This window comes from Cucurbita moschata, unplaced genomic scaffold, assembly GCF_002738365.1.
Source record: "Cucurbita moschata cultivar Rifu unplaced genomic scaffold, Cmos_1.0 Cmo_Scf00011, whole genome shotgun sequence".
NCBI classification, from domain to species: Eukaryota; Viridiplantae; Streptophyta; class Magnoliopsida; order Cucurbitales; family Cucurbitaceae; genus Cucurbita; species Cucurbita moschata.
Window position 1 is genome coordinate 4,153,803 of NW_019268527.1, and position 14,590 is coordinate 4,168,392.

Below are 14,590 nucleotides of genomic sequence, written 5' to 3' on the forward strand. Positions count from 1 at the left end.
AAATTAAAATTAAAAAAAAAAAAAAGAAAAGTGATTTTGGGGTTTAAAGTTTTAGTGTGAGAGAATGTTTTTGATAACCAAAGTCGACAGTCCAAAACAAAAGCAATTCCAACACTCCTTCAGACAACAAAAAGGAATTGGTCTGACTGACCCACACAGTAAATAACAACTTTCACAGAGGTCCCTCAAATTTTTTGAATTTACTTTTAAGTCCTTTTACTTGTGTCGAGATTTTGTTTTTACTATGGCACGAAGTCGTGATTGTAAAGAGGTTGGAATAATTCAAAACGAACATGGAGACTAGATATCACGAGCACTTGTTGTTTGTGTAGAGCAGTAGTACGATTGGAATAACTCAAAAAGAGAGCGGAGATTAGCTATTGTGAGATTCCACATATAAGGTCGTGGAAACTTCTTCGTAGTAGACATGTTTTAAAACCGTGAGGTTGACGACAATACGTAACAGGCCAAAACAGACAAATGGTATTAAAGCAGTGTGGCAACGAGGATGTTGTGCCCCCAAGGGAGTGGATTGTGAGATCCCACATCAGTTGGAGAAGGGAATGAATCATTTCTTATAAGGATGTGAAAACCTCTACCTAGCATACACGTTATAAAACCATGAAGCTGACGGAGAGTCGAGATTAGCTATTGAGAGCGTTATTAAGATGAACTCAGAAGCCTAAATAGATGGATTCAAGAAGGAATATGTTCGATTCTTCGAAATTGAAAGATAATTTATAGTCATATAGCTTGAATTCCTTTAAAGGCCAATATGAGATACTCGTATGTTTGAATTAGACATCAAATCGTGGGTATAAAAAATAAAATCTCGATGACCCACCTACCACATTCACGTCAAGTGAGTCTAAAAATATTATCAAAACCCGAGAATTTCCCGAACACAACTCGCTTTAAACTCATGCATGATTGAAGGGATTTTGTTTTGAAAGTATCTCCAAATTGGTTAACCTTAGCCTTTACCTTTTCCATATGCTTTTCTCCACTTTTCTGAGCCACTGGCCGGCACGTTGGCTCCTCTTTTCACCACCAAAAACCACTAACTTCTCTCTCCCTCGCTCACCCTGACATCAAAGCTTTGAACAAGTGAGCATTCCTGGTTCAATATGGCAACCATGTGAGGCTCAACTGCTAGCATTCTTTTCCCAAAACACATATAAAAGAAGAAAGAAAAAAACAAACACACCAACATACCAACAAATCAGCTCAAAGTTGGTGGCGTTGAGCGTTTCAGATCATCTTCTACCTGCTCTCCACTCGCTTTCTTCATAAAAACGGAGATGGGTTTTGATCTTCAACATCATTTGAGGATGATTCTAATGGGAATTAGAACAGAGCTTCCCCTGTTCTTCTTGTTTTGCTTATGGTGTTCTTCTGTAAATGGGTTGCTTACTGCAAAAGGTGTCAACTTTGAAGGTATTGTTCATGGAAGTGTTCTTATTTGGTCGTGGATGTGTTCATATTGATCTAAAGGTCAGTTTTTTACCCTTTTAGTGCAAGCCCTGATGGCGATCAAAGCTGCTCTGAAAGACCCACATTCTGTTCTTAATTGGGATGAAAACGCTGTGGATCCATGTAGCTGGAGCATGATTACTTGTTCTTCAGAGAAATTCGTCATTAGCTTGTAAGAACAAAACTTGAAAGGATTCATACGATTGTTCATATGAATATGTTTGATTGTAATTCACTGCAGAGGAGCTCCTAGTCAGAACTTGTCGGGTAGCCTGTCGCCGAGCATTGGAAACTTGACCAATCTTCAGTCTGTGTGAGTAGTCTTCTTCTTCTTCAATCACTAATGGAGAACAAACCATTCCATGTGAGATTCCACCACGTCCGTGGAGAGTGGAACGAAGCATTCTTTATAAGGGTGTGGAAACTTCTCCCTAGCAAACACGTTTAAAAAACCGTGAGGTTAACGGTGATACGGCCAATGCAGACAATATCTACCAGAATTAGGCTTGAGCTGTTACAAATGGTATCAGAGCTAGACACCGGACAGTGTGTCAGCTAGAACGCTAGACCTCTAAAACTATGAGGCTAACAGTGATACGTAATGGGTCAAGCGGACAATATCTGCTAGTGGTGGGCTTAGGCTGATACAAATGGTATCAGAGCTAAACACCGGGCGGTGTGTCTGCGAGGACGCTAGGCCCCTGAGGAGGAGGATTGCAAGATTCCACATCGGTTGGAAAAGGGAACGAAACATTCCTTATAAAGGTGTGGAAACCTCTCTCTGGTAGACACGTTTTAAAAAACCGTGAGGTTGACGACAATACGTAACAAGCCAAAGCAGACAATATCTGCTAAGAGTAGCTTCGGCTCGCTTCTTTACAAGTTTTTTTTTATTTACAGGCTTCTACAGGACAACAATATATCAGGAACAATCCCAATGGAGCTTGGGAACATACCAAGTCTTGACACTCTTGATCTTTCAAGCAATGGCTTCCATGGAGAAATCCCCATTTCTCTTTCAAATCTCAAGAGTTTGCAGTATCTGTAAGTTTCTTCAAGAGAGACTAACTTTGTTTGTGTAATTAATGAATCAATTAGCTGACAGATTAATGTTTTTGTTTGGGATTAGGAGGTTAAACAACAACAGTCTTTCTGGGGCCATTCCTTCATCGTTAGCCAATATGACTCAGCTGGCATTGCTGTAAGTGCTTTTTCTTCAAAGCTTTCAGATAAACACTTCAAATTTGAACCATCATTCATGGCGTTGATTGATACAGAGACCTGTCTTTTAACAATCTCAGTGGCCCATTGCCCAGATTGCAAGCCAAAACCTACAAGTAAGTTACTGCTTAACTCGAATTCCTTCTGGTTTATTCGAGCTTTTTCAATTTAGATGATCGATTCTAGTGTTGAATTTACGAAGCCTTGTTGGGAATTCGTTCGTTTGCTCATCTGGGTCCGAGCTTAGCTGCAACGGAACAGCTCCACCGCTCTTATTTGCAGTCAATACGCCTCGAAGTAATCAAATTTTTTTGACAGAACTTTAGCTCTTTGGTATTAGATATAAACACTCATCCTTTCTTTTTCCTGTTTATGATCAAGACCCACAGCCTTTAGGGCGATCCAAGGGCCACAAATTAGCCTTAGCTTTTGGCTCAAGCCTTGGATGTGTTGTTCTGCTAACTATTGGGTTTGGCTTCTTCATTTGGTGGAGGCAACGACACAACCAGCAGATATTCTTCGATGTAAATGGTCAGTCATCACATGATCTTATTGGTTCAATAATCGTTCATTATTAACAAAAGTTCATTGAAGTTACAGACCAAAGATTTGAAGAAGTGTGCCTTGGGAACCTAAGGATTTTCCAGTTCAGAGAGCTACAAGCTGCTACAAACAACTTCAGCAGCAAAAACTTGGTGGGAAAAGGTGGGTTTGGGAATGTATACAAAGGGTACCTTCAAGATGGTACAGTTATAGCTGTGAAGAGACTAAAAGATGGAAATGCCATGAGAGGAGACGTACAATTTCATACTGAAGTTGAGATGATCAGCCTAGCCGTGCACCGGAACCTCCTCCGTCTCTACGGGTTCTGCATGACAACCACGGAGCGACTGCTGGTTTACCCCTATATGTCGAACGGCAGTGTTGCATCCCGTCTCAAAGGTACGACACGGAATGACAAAACTTCCAAGGGTATATTTGTTTTGAAAGCTACTGATGTTTCTCCATTAACAGCGAAGCCAGCTCTGGATTGGAGTACAAGGAAAGGAATAGCGTTGGGTGCAGCTAGAGGCTTACTGTATTTGCATGAGCAGTGTGATCCTAAGATCATACACAGAGACGTCAAGGCTGCAAATATATTGCTTGATGATTACTGCGAGGCTGTGGTTGGAGATTTTGGACTGGCAAAGCTGTTGGATCACAGAGATTCACATGTGACAACTGCTGTACGAGGAACGGTTGGTCATATAGCTCCCGAGTATCTCTCGACGGGTCAATCCTCTGAGAAAACTGATGTCTTCGGATTTGGAATCCTTCTTCTTGAGCTGATCACTGGACAGAGAGCTCTTGAATTTGGAAAAGCTGCAAATCAGAAAGGAGCCATGCTTGATTGGGTTAGTCAACAATAGTGACTGAAATAACATGCTGTATTCTTACATGAAACATGTCAAACATCAACAAAATGATTTTTCTCTGTGATTGCAGGTAAAGAAAATTCACCAAGAAAAGAAGCTGGAAATACTAGTTGACAAGGATCTAAGGAACAATTATGACCCGATCGAGCTCGAAGAAATGGTTCAAGTAGCTCTCTTATGTACGCAGTATCTTCCAACCACCAGACCTAAGATGTCTGAAGTGGTTAGAATGCTTGAAGGGGATGGACTTGCCGAAAAATGGGAAGCTTCACAGAGGGCAGAAGCAAACAGGATCAGAGTCAACGAGTTCTCCTCTTCCGAGCGATATTCTGATCTTACAGACGACTCTTCCTTGCTTGTACAAGCCATGGAGCTTTCTGGACCAAGATGATGATTATACAGTTTTTTCCCCCCTTTTTCCTATACAAAGAATCCCAGAGTGTATTTTCCTACAGAATTAGACATGTTATCAAAGTGAATCTATCATATGTCAGCCTCATGTTGAGGCTCCAGTGTTGGTGTGAGATAACTCATAACTGTACAGTCCAAGTTCCCGTGCTCGTAATAGTAAAACTGGATTGAATTTTGTTCCTACAGGCTTCTGGTAATCCAATCTTTAAGCACAAAACCCCACCGGATCTGTACTCAATGATTCCGATACCGTTATCAAAATCTCTTTGGTTTAGCAATAAAATTCATCAAACAAATAGAAGCAATTAAAAAAGTTCGCTCAGCAACTATTCTTGCAAGTTCAAGGATTATTCTGAAGCCATTTGTAAGAAAAGAACTGACCAAGTAAGGGCATGTCATTGAACATGCTTCAATATAGAGATGATAATGATGTTTCTTAAAGAACTCTTGCAGCTGACAAGACAAAGTGACAAGAGAAGAAATTTCACAGATCATATAACAGAAAGGGGCCATACCGTTCGTGCTTGATTTCACAACAAATGCTAGCAATAAAAGCTGCTATAAAGCTATCTATTTAATAAAAAAAGTATACAAAAGCAGGTATTAAACGGAAAAGGAACGTTATAGCACGTCTATTCTTAAATGAATAAAATTTCTGCTTCAGATGAAGCTCTCCTAAATTTCAACAATTCAATCAACATATTCAATCGTCGGTCCGTAACATAGACACATGGTCTGATACTCATTGTTTCAAGAACCAGAGAATTTCTAAGCAAATATTTAATAAATTCCATCTCATGTGGTACACCAGACATATCTGTCATTTTCACAACTTTAAGGTTACCAAATGTACAGTTCCAAGGACATTCATTCTCCCAAAAGTCCAAGTCAGGTGCTTCTGAAGCAGCCACAGAGTTTGAGGAGCCCTGTTTGAAAGCAATAAGTAGAAAATGATCTCACCATTCATAAGTTAATTAAAACATAACTTAAACATTCACACCGATTCAAGAATAGAACCGCACAGAGAAATACGAGGAACAAAATCAATTACCGAAATTTGAAGCTCCTCTAAATTTGGAGAGCTGGTAATCAAGCGAAGCACAACGAGTATTTCATTCATATCTTCAAAGCTGACTTGGTGCAGTTCAATACTCCTTAAATAGATATACGACACTGGTAGAGCTCTTGCGCTATTACCTATACTCAGATACTTCGGGTGGGGGGGAGAAATATGAGAATCACATTAAATTTCTAAAACTGACCATTAAAAATAAAGCTCTGCAACAGAAGCAAGGATCATCCAATGAGTAAATAGATTTAAACTATCATACCTTGGTGAAATAAATATGCCCTGTAAGTTTCTCAAGATAAGGCACCCCACCAAGAAATTTCTCAAAATTGCAATCAGAAATATCGCCAAAGGGCTCGGTATCATCATTCATATATAACGCAACCGAAATTGCAACCAAGAGTGGTGTGTTTTGAAGATAAATGTCTCTGAACTCGCCTTCAAGATAGAGGTACTTGAGATTTGGAGCAAAGATATTAAGCACTAGACTATCAAAATACGACAGCGCCAGACTCTCCAAGAGCGGACAATTAGAAATAAGACTTTCGATGTCTTCAGGTGCAATTAGAACTTGATGAAGTTTTAGGCTCTTCAAACATAAGAATCCCCTAAAAGTAGGAGGAGGATCCAATTCACAACGATACAGCTCCAATAGGGTCAATTTGGTACAGTTAAAAAGACAAGAATGCACCCGAAACCACTCGCCGTCTCCCAACTCAATAATCAATTCCCTGACGCCCTTCCTTGAAAGGAAAAGCATCCACTGATCTAAATCTGGAGTATTCTGTAAGTAGGTAGCAGAAAGATGGAACTTATGAATTGGACCTTCGTGAAGAAAAAGAACATGAGTGATAAAATATATAAGGTCTTCATACATTCCATCGTTGGACATGGCAACACAATCATCATCAAACACAAGTTGAGTTAGAGTGGTCCATTTGTATCTCCATCTCCTAGACAAAATACTTGTTCTTATGGCATCTCTAATCGGTAACCTAGTGAGAATGCATTCTATAATGCTCTGAGGCAGATCGCTCAAATGATCCACCTCCAAAATGTCACCCATTTATAAATTTCGCTTTCAATCTGCAATTGAGGCAAAACACGATGAGGAACAGAAACAACACAATTATCACATCCGGGCATTTCATACAGTAAACGAAAAACAGGGAAATCGAAATCAAAATCAAGAAACAAAACAAAAGATTTTCTATAAACCATACACGAATTACAGAACCAATCCATAAAGTAAGAAACAATTCGAGAAAGGGTAGATTGAAGCTGGGTCTTCTAAGCCAAAAGGTAAACAATCAAAATGAGCATATTACTTTCGAGATCAGATCAAAAAATGCAGATTCGATAACCATGAAACTGACGGCTACAATTCATAAAACCCATCAGCGAGTAAAGGATCAAAACAAACCCGACAAGAGAGAGGAGGCGGAAAATGGCCTGGCGGTGCTCCGCAGCTCGCCGTTCGAGAGGGATCGGAGAAAGGACGGCGCAAAGAGACGACTGGAGAAAATGGAAAACATACGCAAAAGTTTTCTTCAAAGGGAGTGGGCAGTGGCGGGCAGGGGTTTCTGTTGAGTGAAAGGGACTCTGTTCGGTGTAAGTTGCAACTCAAAATTCACATTTTTTTTATTTTCCTAATTAAATTATTTAATGTTTTTTTTCATCTTTAATATTAAAATATATTATATGCAATTCACATTTTCAATGGCATATTTTTTTTTTTCATTTTTTAAAAATATTTCTTACCCAAAAAAAAAATTTACTCATAAATAATTCCTATTTTCAATATAATTTTTATTAAGGGCGTAAAACAATCGCTCCATATCCGAAAAAATATAATATACATCTTCAACGGGCAAACACGAAGAAGGTAATCTCCGACTTGATCCCATTTAATTAATGAAAAGAAATCTCAATCCGCTTCTTCCCCTGTTCTATTGATATAGGAATACGTAACCGCTCAAGCCCACGGTTAATAAATATTAACTGTAACTGCTTTGATTCATATTATAGTCAACCTCTCGAGTTTATAAGGAATGTTGTCTTCTCCAACTAATATAGGATCTCACAATCCACCTCTCCTCCTTGGTACACCACCCCGTATCTAGCTCTGATACCATTTGTAACAGCTCAAGCCCACCACTAACAGATATTATCCACTCTGGTCCGTTACATATTGTCGTTAATCTCAAGATTTAAAACGCGTCTACTAGGGAGAGGTTTCCATACCCTTTATAAAGAATATTTCGTTACCCTCTCCAACCAACGTGAGATCTCACAAAATATGAGCACATAAGACAGATATCGACCGAACGATTAGACGCGGTGGAATCACAAAAGAAAAGTTAAAAGGTAGAGCATAACTTTCAATTGTAAAAGATAAAAAATGTAGTTGAGACGTCTACCTATTACTGAAATGAATGTAGTTTATTACACCCTTCTCAAATAGAACTCAATGAGAACTGCCTCCAGTCTCAATCATTTGAATCAATCCATCGTCTTTCCCGCGTTGAAGGGTGAACGCTGCAACACAATTTGTGGAAACCCAACCACAGGATAATCATAAAAGCATGAAAAGCTTCTAATAATCTCTGAATCAGTTGCGACTTAAGCTCTTGTACAAGAAAATTCCTACACCTCCCACAGCTACAGTCAACAAGAGAGGAAGTCTTAGCGGCTCGGGATCAGGTATTATGGTTTTCTTCTTTGTTCTTACTTGACGGGATCGTTCCCCTGCACTATCACGTTCCCGAAGAAGATTGCTAAGGCAATCTAATTGGTGCATAACTTGTCGTTGCCCCCTCACGATTCCTGATATCTAATCACAGATCGACAAGTCGGGGAAAGTCGTAAACATATATCTAATGGACAGGGATTGCAGAATGACAGCTGAGCTTAGCTATTTACCTCATCCATTAAAGGAGAATCCTTAGCCAGCTGGGAGAAGGATGAAGAATTGGGTATAATGGAACCAGTCAAGGAGCCATTACCCAATCCAGAGACGAAACAAGAAGTCGGTACAGAACCGTTGCATGTTTCCGCTTGGAGATTCAGGTTGTGGTGGCTTGGAGAATTCGTCTTGAAGCTCAACTTTGAATTTAACTCCTCGATTCGAGTTGTAAACTCGTCCATTCGATCATTGAGTGACGAAATTTGTTCAGAAAGCTGAGTAATGGCTCCCTGTGCAATGGTTTAAAGAAATTAAAGTAAGACAAATTTGGAACTTTGGACAGATAATATGGGTATCATGAGTATTCATCAGCAAGCCAAACAACACCGGGTATCGTGAACGTGGATCTACCTGGTTCGCAACCATTGTCGAAGACTCCGTGTTGCTGTCGACAAATCTTTGGTTGTTGGAAGCATATCCAGTCAGCTTTTTCTCCCTTTGGGTTGTATATGACTGAGATATGCCACTGCTCAATAGAAGTTTTGGCAAATTAGACATAGCAGTAAACATTTTTATGAAAGGAGATTTGTTCTGATTGTGAACAAGTACTGATAGCTCAAAATGGTTCCTTATGTTTCTACACGAAAATAATCTACGACTCCGAATCATTGGTCTTAAGCGTTCAAAAGCATTGAACGTGGATCTAAGTCTACCGTTAGCAGATGTTGTCCTCTTTGGGCTTTCCCTTTCAGGCTTCCCCTCAAGGTTTTTAAAACGCGTCTGCTAAGGAGAGGTTTCCACACCCTTATAAAGAATGTTTCGTTCTCCTCCCACATCTATTGGAGAAGGGAACGAGTGCCAGCGAGAACGCTAGGCCCCATGCATGTTTTTAATTTAAATGTTTATTTACTTCATTTAGTATTTCGTTGTGTCGTTTTAAAGATGTTTTCGAACACGTAAATCCATAGCAGTATTTTGAGATGAAATTTATGTCTAACGAAGAAGTTTAAACATTTATTTCCACATAGAAATGATTATGCTATGATGACGATAGTGACTCTAGGTAAGTAGAAATCTAGGGTCATATTAGAAAGGCTTATAAAAAACTTGAACCACAAAAAACGTCTAACCTTTTGAGATTTCTATTTCTCAAGGACACTCTATCAGCAGAGGCTCTAGAGAGTGCTTCAATGGGGCTTGAAACCAGATCCTCGTCAAGACTGAGTTTAGACTTCAAATCATCTGGCAAAGCCTGTAGAATGATATGATCATGCCAAAGAATTGAATGCAAATAAATTAGATTGTAAGAAGATTTCATACCATGACTTCATTTACAAGCTTCTCCAGTTGAATCTGTTCAATGTAGGTACGAGGAATGTAGGAACCATCCAAGCCGAGCTGCTCCGCTACATGTTTTACGACTAGCCGATCCTTACCTTGTACCTATTTCACCAAGAAGTGAAAGGTTCGATATTTAACAATTCGCATACTACTCAGCAAATGGAGAGGGAAAAGGGAAGAATCAGATAATCATCAACAAGCAGAATGCTAGATTATTGAGAAGAACAAGAACAAAAAGGTATAGAGCTATATGGCCAACTGGAATGAATATCAAGTATATATCACAACGAAATAACAATACCGTTCGAGTACCTGAACGTTCTGGCGATTTAATTGTTCCAGCCAATCAATTTTGACACACACTCTGTGATCTGAGAATACATGGCTCTTTCTTTTAAGAATTGTTGCTATTGTGTATCCTAAGGCCATCAGTCCACCAAGAAGGCGCACACTGACCTCGAAAGTTATTCTCGGAGATATTATAAATGGATTGTCGGTAACCCATTCCTGTATCGTTCAATAAACGTTATTCAGTAGTCATCAAAACAGAATACATGAGATTAAAATGACACAAGTTTCTGATTTATGGGTTTATAATAAACCAATTTTGCACATTTTACATTAACGACATCTAAACTATCTAGTTCGAGCACAGACAGGTCTACAGAACATCAATCATCGAACCCGAGCAGCATTAATTCACAGGCTTGGATGACAATCCCCGAAGATTTCATAATCAGCAAATCATAAATGCAATATATAATCTAACAAAATTAAAGAAGAGCAATGCAACATAGTTTCTCCTACAGCACCCTGATTCATAGTTTCTCCTACAGCATCCAATCAACTAATGTACCACAGATCGCTTTATGAACAAGAAGTATACTAAAGAGCTTCATGCATACGTAAAAATTCAGTCCGAACTGTATCAGGTAAACAGATGAAACAAAACGTTCTCTAAACTCATACACTTCGAAAATTAAAGTCGACTCCTGATACGGATCTTAGCAAATCAATTTGGAGTGATGATAAGTAACTAGATAAAACCTAGAGTGCAAGCACCAGCTAATTAGATTAGCCATGTTAGAAAATTATGACACGAGCTAAGCACCATATACAACTTATTTTTTACGCATAAAAAGAGCAGAGGACTAGGAAAGTAATCCGAAAAGTTCGGTAACGTGGATGATAAAGAAGCCACAATAAGTGTAGAACACTAAGATAAAGTCAAGAACACATGAGAGTACTCAGCTGACAACCTCAAACATGAGACTGTATTTTCCTTCTTTGTTGCGCATCCTTAGATATGATTGACAAGACTCGGGATCTTCACCCGGTGGCAACAGATATATGTCGTACGTCTGCTCCAAATGTTCTGTATGATCTTCAGATAATACAGCCTTAATTTGATCCACTGTTATCTTTCTTGCTGACTACAAAGACAGTGCAAACAGGCTGTCAATGTAGAAAAAGACCCCAAGAAAAACGACATTTCGGTGTTTCTCGTTACTAGTACCTAAAAAACTTAAGGGCCAAAAGAATAACCTTCAATATGTAAGTGGGACTTTGAAATCCTGTAAAGGGATTGAATTTGTTGATGATTTTTATATGCGCAGTTTCAAGATCTGGTTCGATAAAAGCCTTGTACATTGGATACACCTGCGGGAAAAATAGTTTACTTGAGAACTCTGAAGTTACTATAACAAAATGCTAAGCAGGAGAGAACAAACTGTTTCAGAAATTTGATGAATAATTTCTTCTGGTTCTTGGCCAGCACGTTGGATGTCACGTAACACCCGTTTCACAAGGTCAAAGTGAACTCCACCTCTAACAGAGACTCGAAGGTCCAACAGGGGCCGCAATCTTTCATTTAACGCATAAATTCCCTCGATGATCACAATCCTTGAGCTTGGAGCCTCAACTGTCCTGTAACGAAAGCAAAGGAGAACAAAATATTGTAAACATGTGCCAGATTTTTTCTTCCGAATTCTATCCTTTCGTGAACGAACACGTAAGATATAACTACAAAGGCAACAATCAAATTCTTCGCAACATGTTTAAATGGGACCTTTTTGTCACTTAACTTATGCTATGTTTAATACTTAATAGTAAGCTGGCCTATTGAAAAGATTAACCAACCTGTATCCAATTCTGGAACTAGATTTGAAATCATAAATAGGGACCTGAACTTGCTTCCCTGCTTTTAGATCTTGGACATTTTGGAGCAAGGTGTCGTAGTCAGTTAAGCGTGGATCTGTAATAAAACGTCAAGGAAACCAGTTAAAGTTTTAACCATACATCCCAAATTAAATTTTTCGGCCCGTTTTGATCGATGTACAGGTAAATTTATACAGATAATGTCAACCAGCTGTGAATTTCAAATTGTCACAAGAGAATCACCACTCATATTATCCAAGCACTATCTAATCTTAGTGCTAAAATAAAATGACATATTTCCAAGATACCACTCCAATACAACTTGCTATAATAATTCATTTTGGAAAACAAAATGCTATCAAACTAACATTTGATACTGCTACAATAAACTCGAACATGTATATCTTACACCAAAGAAACAAATAATTCACAAAACAATCATGCAAACCAATTACCAGTTCTAGTCTCATTGCAAAATCACCAAAACTAATTGTTTCCACTCTACAAGGATTCTATTCTAGGTGCTGTTCTCATATCATAATCATGAAGTCGCACAAAATAGCTTCCGTTTTACGGGAATTATTTCTCCGTAATGCATTTCAAACAGAATTCAATAACCTATGCCCAATTCAATCATTTGGCTAAGAACACTAACATATATCTCAACAACGTTGACTAAACACTTGATGAACTTGTTAAGAATCAAGAGTTACTTAGAACAGCATTAATGAGGCATCTGCAGGATAGTTCACAAAAAACTGAAGAAACTAAAGGTCATTTTACCATCAAAGTTGCCATCGACAATTCGACTTGCATCATTATAATCATCCATTGATATGATAGCAATACTGGGCATGAAGTTCATTATCTTTTCTGTGAAAACTGTTTTTCCAGCCCCAGAAGGACCAGCTAAACCAACCAATATAATTCCTTCATTCTTCTGTGCTAGCAGCTGGCAGGCACGAATAACTATGAAGAACCCTTTCTCAAATGACAAAGGATCTTGGATTGAAACAATTTCATAGCGATCCGAATCCTTTCTCTTAACCAATCTCACTTGATCTTTCAATAGACCTGCCCGTTTCTGATGAGATTCAGAACCAGAATGATCTTGAGCCATTAAACTGAGCTGCTACTTTCCTCACAAAAATGCTGCAAGATAAACAGATCTGTGAATGAACAATGATAGAATCAAACAGAATTGCAACAACAACCTATGAAATCAATCAATTATTAGTAGAAAACTGCTACATATTGATATATGCGTATCATATTTTTGCAATAACAATGTAAGGTAAATGAACTAAGAGGGTACAATATGCTCATCTTCAAAATGACATTCCAGGACTCGATTACATTTTGCAACCACAGAACAATGATTGAGGCGAAATTCAGACAAATCTAACAAAACTTCCAAGAAAATAAACGAAGAAGCAAAATACATTCAAAGGAAACAGAGCAATCAAGTAAAATCCAACCAAACACCTTATAAAATCACAATTAAACAAAAATAACAAAAGCCCCCCTTCGAAATGACAAAAATACGACGAACAATCACAATAAGAATCACTCAGAAAGCAAATTAACAAAAAAAAAACCACAAAAAATCGAGCGCCCCAGAATAAAAAATTCAGAGAAGAAAGCGAGACCAATCACAGTGGCTCTGCTTTAACTAACAACCACCCATTTGACTACGACAGAATGTACACAAGTAACGGAATGGACAAGAGATGAAAGAAAAAGATAGAAAACGATTGGAAAACGAATCACCATCCATGAATCACGACAATGAAGATATCAATTCCGGAATTTACTAAAAGAAAGAGAGAGAGAGAAGATGAGATTGAAGCCAAAAACCCCTTATGGCATTTGATTCGAAAGCACTCACCGATTGAGAGGGAGTTTTGTGATCACAATGGGTCACAAATGAGCACAGCCGCAGCTTAGATGGCTGCCCATTTCCACCATTGTAAGGTCGGTTATATAATGATTCCCTTTGCCTCTGGTTTCTTCCTACACAAAGAAGCAGCTAAAATTTATGGAATTTATATATTTATTAATATATAGATATATAGATATATATATATTCTGCTTACTTTCTCCTTTATTTGAGTTTTGGGAAGTGCGAATTCCAGAGAATCTGCAGACGCTCTTAAATGAAAATCGAGACAAGGACTTCAGAGAAGAGGAAAACTGGGAGAAATGGTATTTCTTTTTTAATTTATATATATATTTTAGAATTTATTTTCATATTTTGAGTAATTTCTTCCATTATTAATTTTAAAATTCACAATTTTTTTTCCCATAATTAATTAGTACCATTCTTATAAAAACATAGAGAGAAAAAAAGTTTTAAAAAAAACTTATAATTTAACGAACATCTGATTCTAAATCTGAATTGTTATCGATTTATTGATCTATGTTCTTCTTTTTTGTACGGGTTAGTGGCTGGAATCTCCAGTCCCGACTATGTAATTGAAATATTTGTGAAAAATAAAGGTAATATTACAATTTTTGAAAGAAAATACATAAAATTTTAAATAAATGGCAGAATTTTCGAGCATCATTATAACCCTATCAATTATATATAATAATATT

The 14,590-nt window shown here is 38.0% G+C and overlaps 3 protein-coding genes across 6 annotated transcripts; 1 reads left to right on the forward strand and 2 right to left on the reverse strand.

Annotated features, from left to right (window-relative positions):
- Window positions 1-1,055: 1,055 nt before the first annotated feature.
- Window positions 1,056-4,702, forward strand: LOC111449699 (protein NSP-INTERACTING KINASE 1-like). Of its 3 annotated transcripts, XM_023089710.1 has the most exons (11): window positions 1,056-1,437; window positions 1,516-1,645; window positions 1,715-1,786; window positions 2,374-2,517; window positions 2,603-2,674; window positions 2,751-2,810; window positions 2,897-2,991; window positions 3,076-3,225; window positions 3,295-3,636; window positions 3,709-4,088; window positions 4,180-4,702. In XM_023089710.1, exons 1-11 carry the CDS (start codon window positions 1,302-1,304, stop codon window positions 4,498-4,500), a joined length of 1,902 nt encoding a protein of 633 aa, XP_022945478.1. In that variant the 5' UTR covers window positions 1,056-1,301; the 3' UTR covers window positions 4,501-4,702. The 3 variants fall into 3 exon arrangements, with proteins under 3 accessions (XP_022945478.1, XP_022945476.1, XP_022945477.1); XM_023089708.1 differs by having other exon boundaries at window positions 3,295-4,088; XM_023089709.1 differs by having other exon boundaries at window positions 2,775-2,810; window positions 3,295-4,088.
- Window positions 4,703-5,063: 361 nt separating this feature from the next.
- LOC111449701 (F-box/FBD/LRR-repeat protein At1g13570-like) lies at window positions 5,064-7,187 on the reverse strand. Its single transcript, XM_023089711.1, has 4 exons — window positions 7,013-7,187; window positions 5,852-6,675; window positions 5,572-5,730; window positions 5,064-5,446 (listed from the first exon to the last, which is right to left on the reverse strand). Exons 2-4 carry the CDS (start codon window positions 6,653-6,655, stop codon window positions 5,159-5,161), a joined length of 1,251 nt encoding a protein of 416 aa, XP_022945479.1. The 5' UTR covers window positions 6,656-6,675; window positions 7,013-7,187; the 3' UTR covers window positions 5,064-5,158.
- A 757-nt stretch (window positions 7,188-7,944) lies between these two features.
- Window positions 7,945-14,182, reverse strand: LOC111449955 (uridine-cytidine kinase C-like). Of its 2 annotated transcripts, none has more exons than XM_023090058.1 (13): window positions 14,089-14,182; window positions 13,881-14,005; window positions 12,776-13,144; window positions 11,975-12,089; window positions 11,566-11,761; window positions 11,381-11,494; window positions 11,095-11,268; window positions 10,148-10,342; window positions 9,815-9,937; window positions 9,625-9,746; window positions 8,906-9,020; window positions 8,512-8,784; window positions 7,945-8,422 (listed from the first exon to the last, which is right to left on the reverse strand). In XM_023090058.1, the coding sequence occupies exons 3-13, from the start codon at window positions 13,110-13,112 to the stop codon at window positions 8,201-8,203; spliced, it is 1,986 nt and encodes a 661-aa protein (XP_022945826.1). In that variant the 5' UTR covers window positions 13,113-13,144; window positions 13,881-14,005; window positions 14,089-14,182; the 3' UTR covers window positions 7,945-8,200. The 2 variants fall into 2 exon arrangements, with proteins under 2 accessions (XP_022945826.1, XP_022945827.1); XM_023090059.1 differs by having other exon boundaries at window positions 13,881-14,021; window positions 14,089-14,171.
- Window positions 14,183-14,590: the final 408 nt, after the last annotated feature.

Bases quoted from the DNA above. Each gene is read 5' to 3' on its own strand.
- LOC111449955 (XM_023090058.1), bottom strand. From the start codon at position 13,112: ATGGCTCAAGATCATTCTGGTTCTGAATCTCATCAGAAACGGGCAGGT. The intron at 11,269-11,380 runs GTTATTCTTTTG...CTGTCTTTGTAG, and splicing joins GTCCCACTTACATATTGAAG to TCAGCAAGAAAGATAACAGT. The intron at 10,343-11,094 runs GTTGTCAGCTGA...TGAACGATACAG, and splicing joins AATACAGTCTCATGTTTGAG to GAATGGGTTACCGACAATCC.
- LOC111449701 (XM_023089711.1), bottom strand. From the start codon at position 6,655: ATGGGTGACATTTTGGAGGTGGATCATTTGAGCGATCTGCCTCAGAGC. The intron at 5,731-5,851 runs GTATGATAGTTT...CCCCACCCGAAG, and splicing joins GGCATATTTATTTCACCAAG to TATCTGAGTATAGGTAATAG. The intron at 5,447-5,571 runs GTAATTGATTTT...GCTTTCAAACAG, and splicing joins TAGAGGAGCTTCAAATTTCG to GGCTCCTCAAACTCTGTGGC.
- LOC111449699 (XM_023089708.1), top strand. From the start codon at position 1,302: ATGGGTTTTGATCTTCAACATCATTTGAGGATGATTCTAATGGGAATT. The intron at 1,787-2,373 runs GTGAGTAGTCTT...TTTTATTTACAG, and splicing joins TTGACCAATCTTCAGTCTGT to GCTTCTACAGGACAACAATA. The intron at 2,811-2,896 runs GTAAGTTACTGC...GAATTTACGAAG, and splicing joins TTGCAAGCCAAAACCTACAA to CCTTGTTGGGAATTCGTTCG.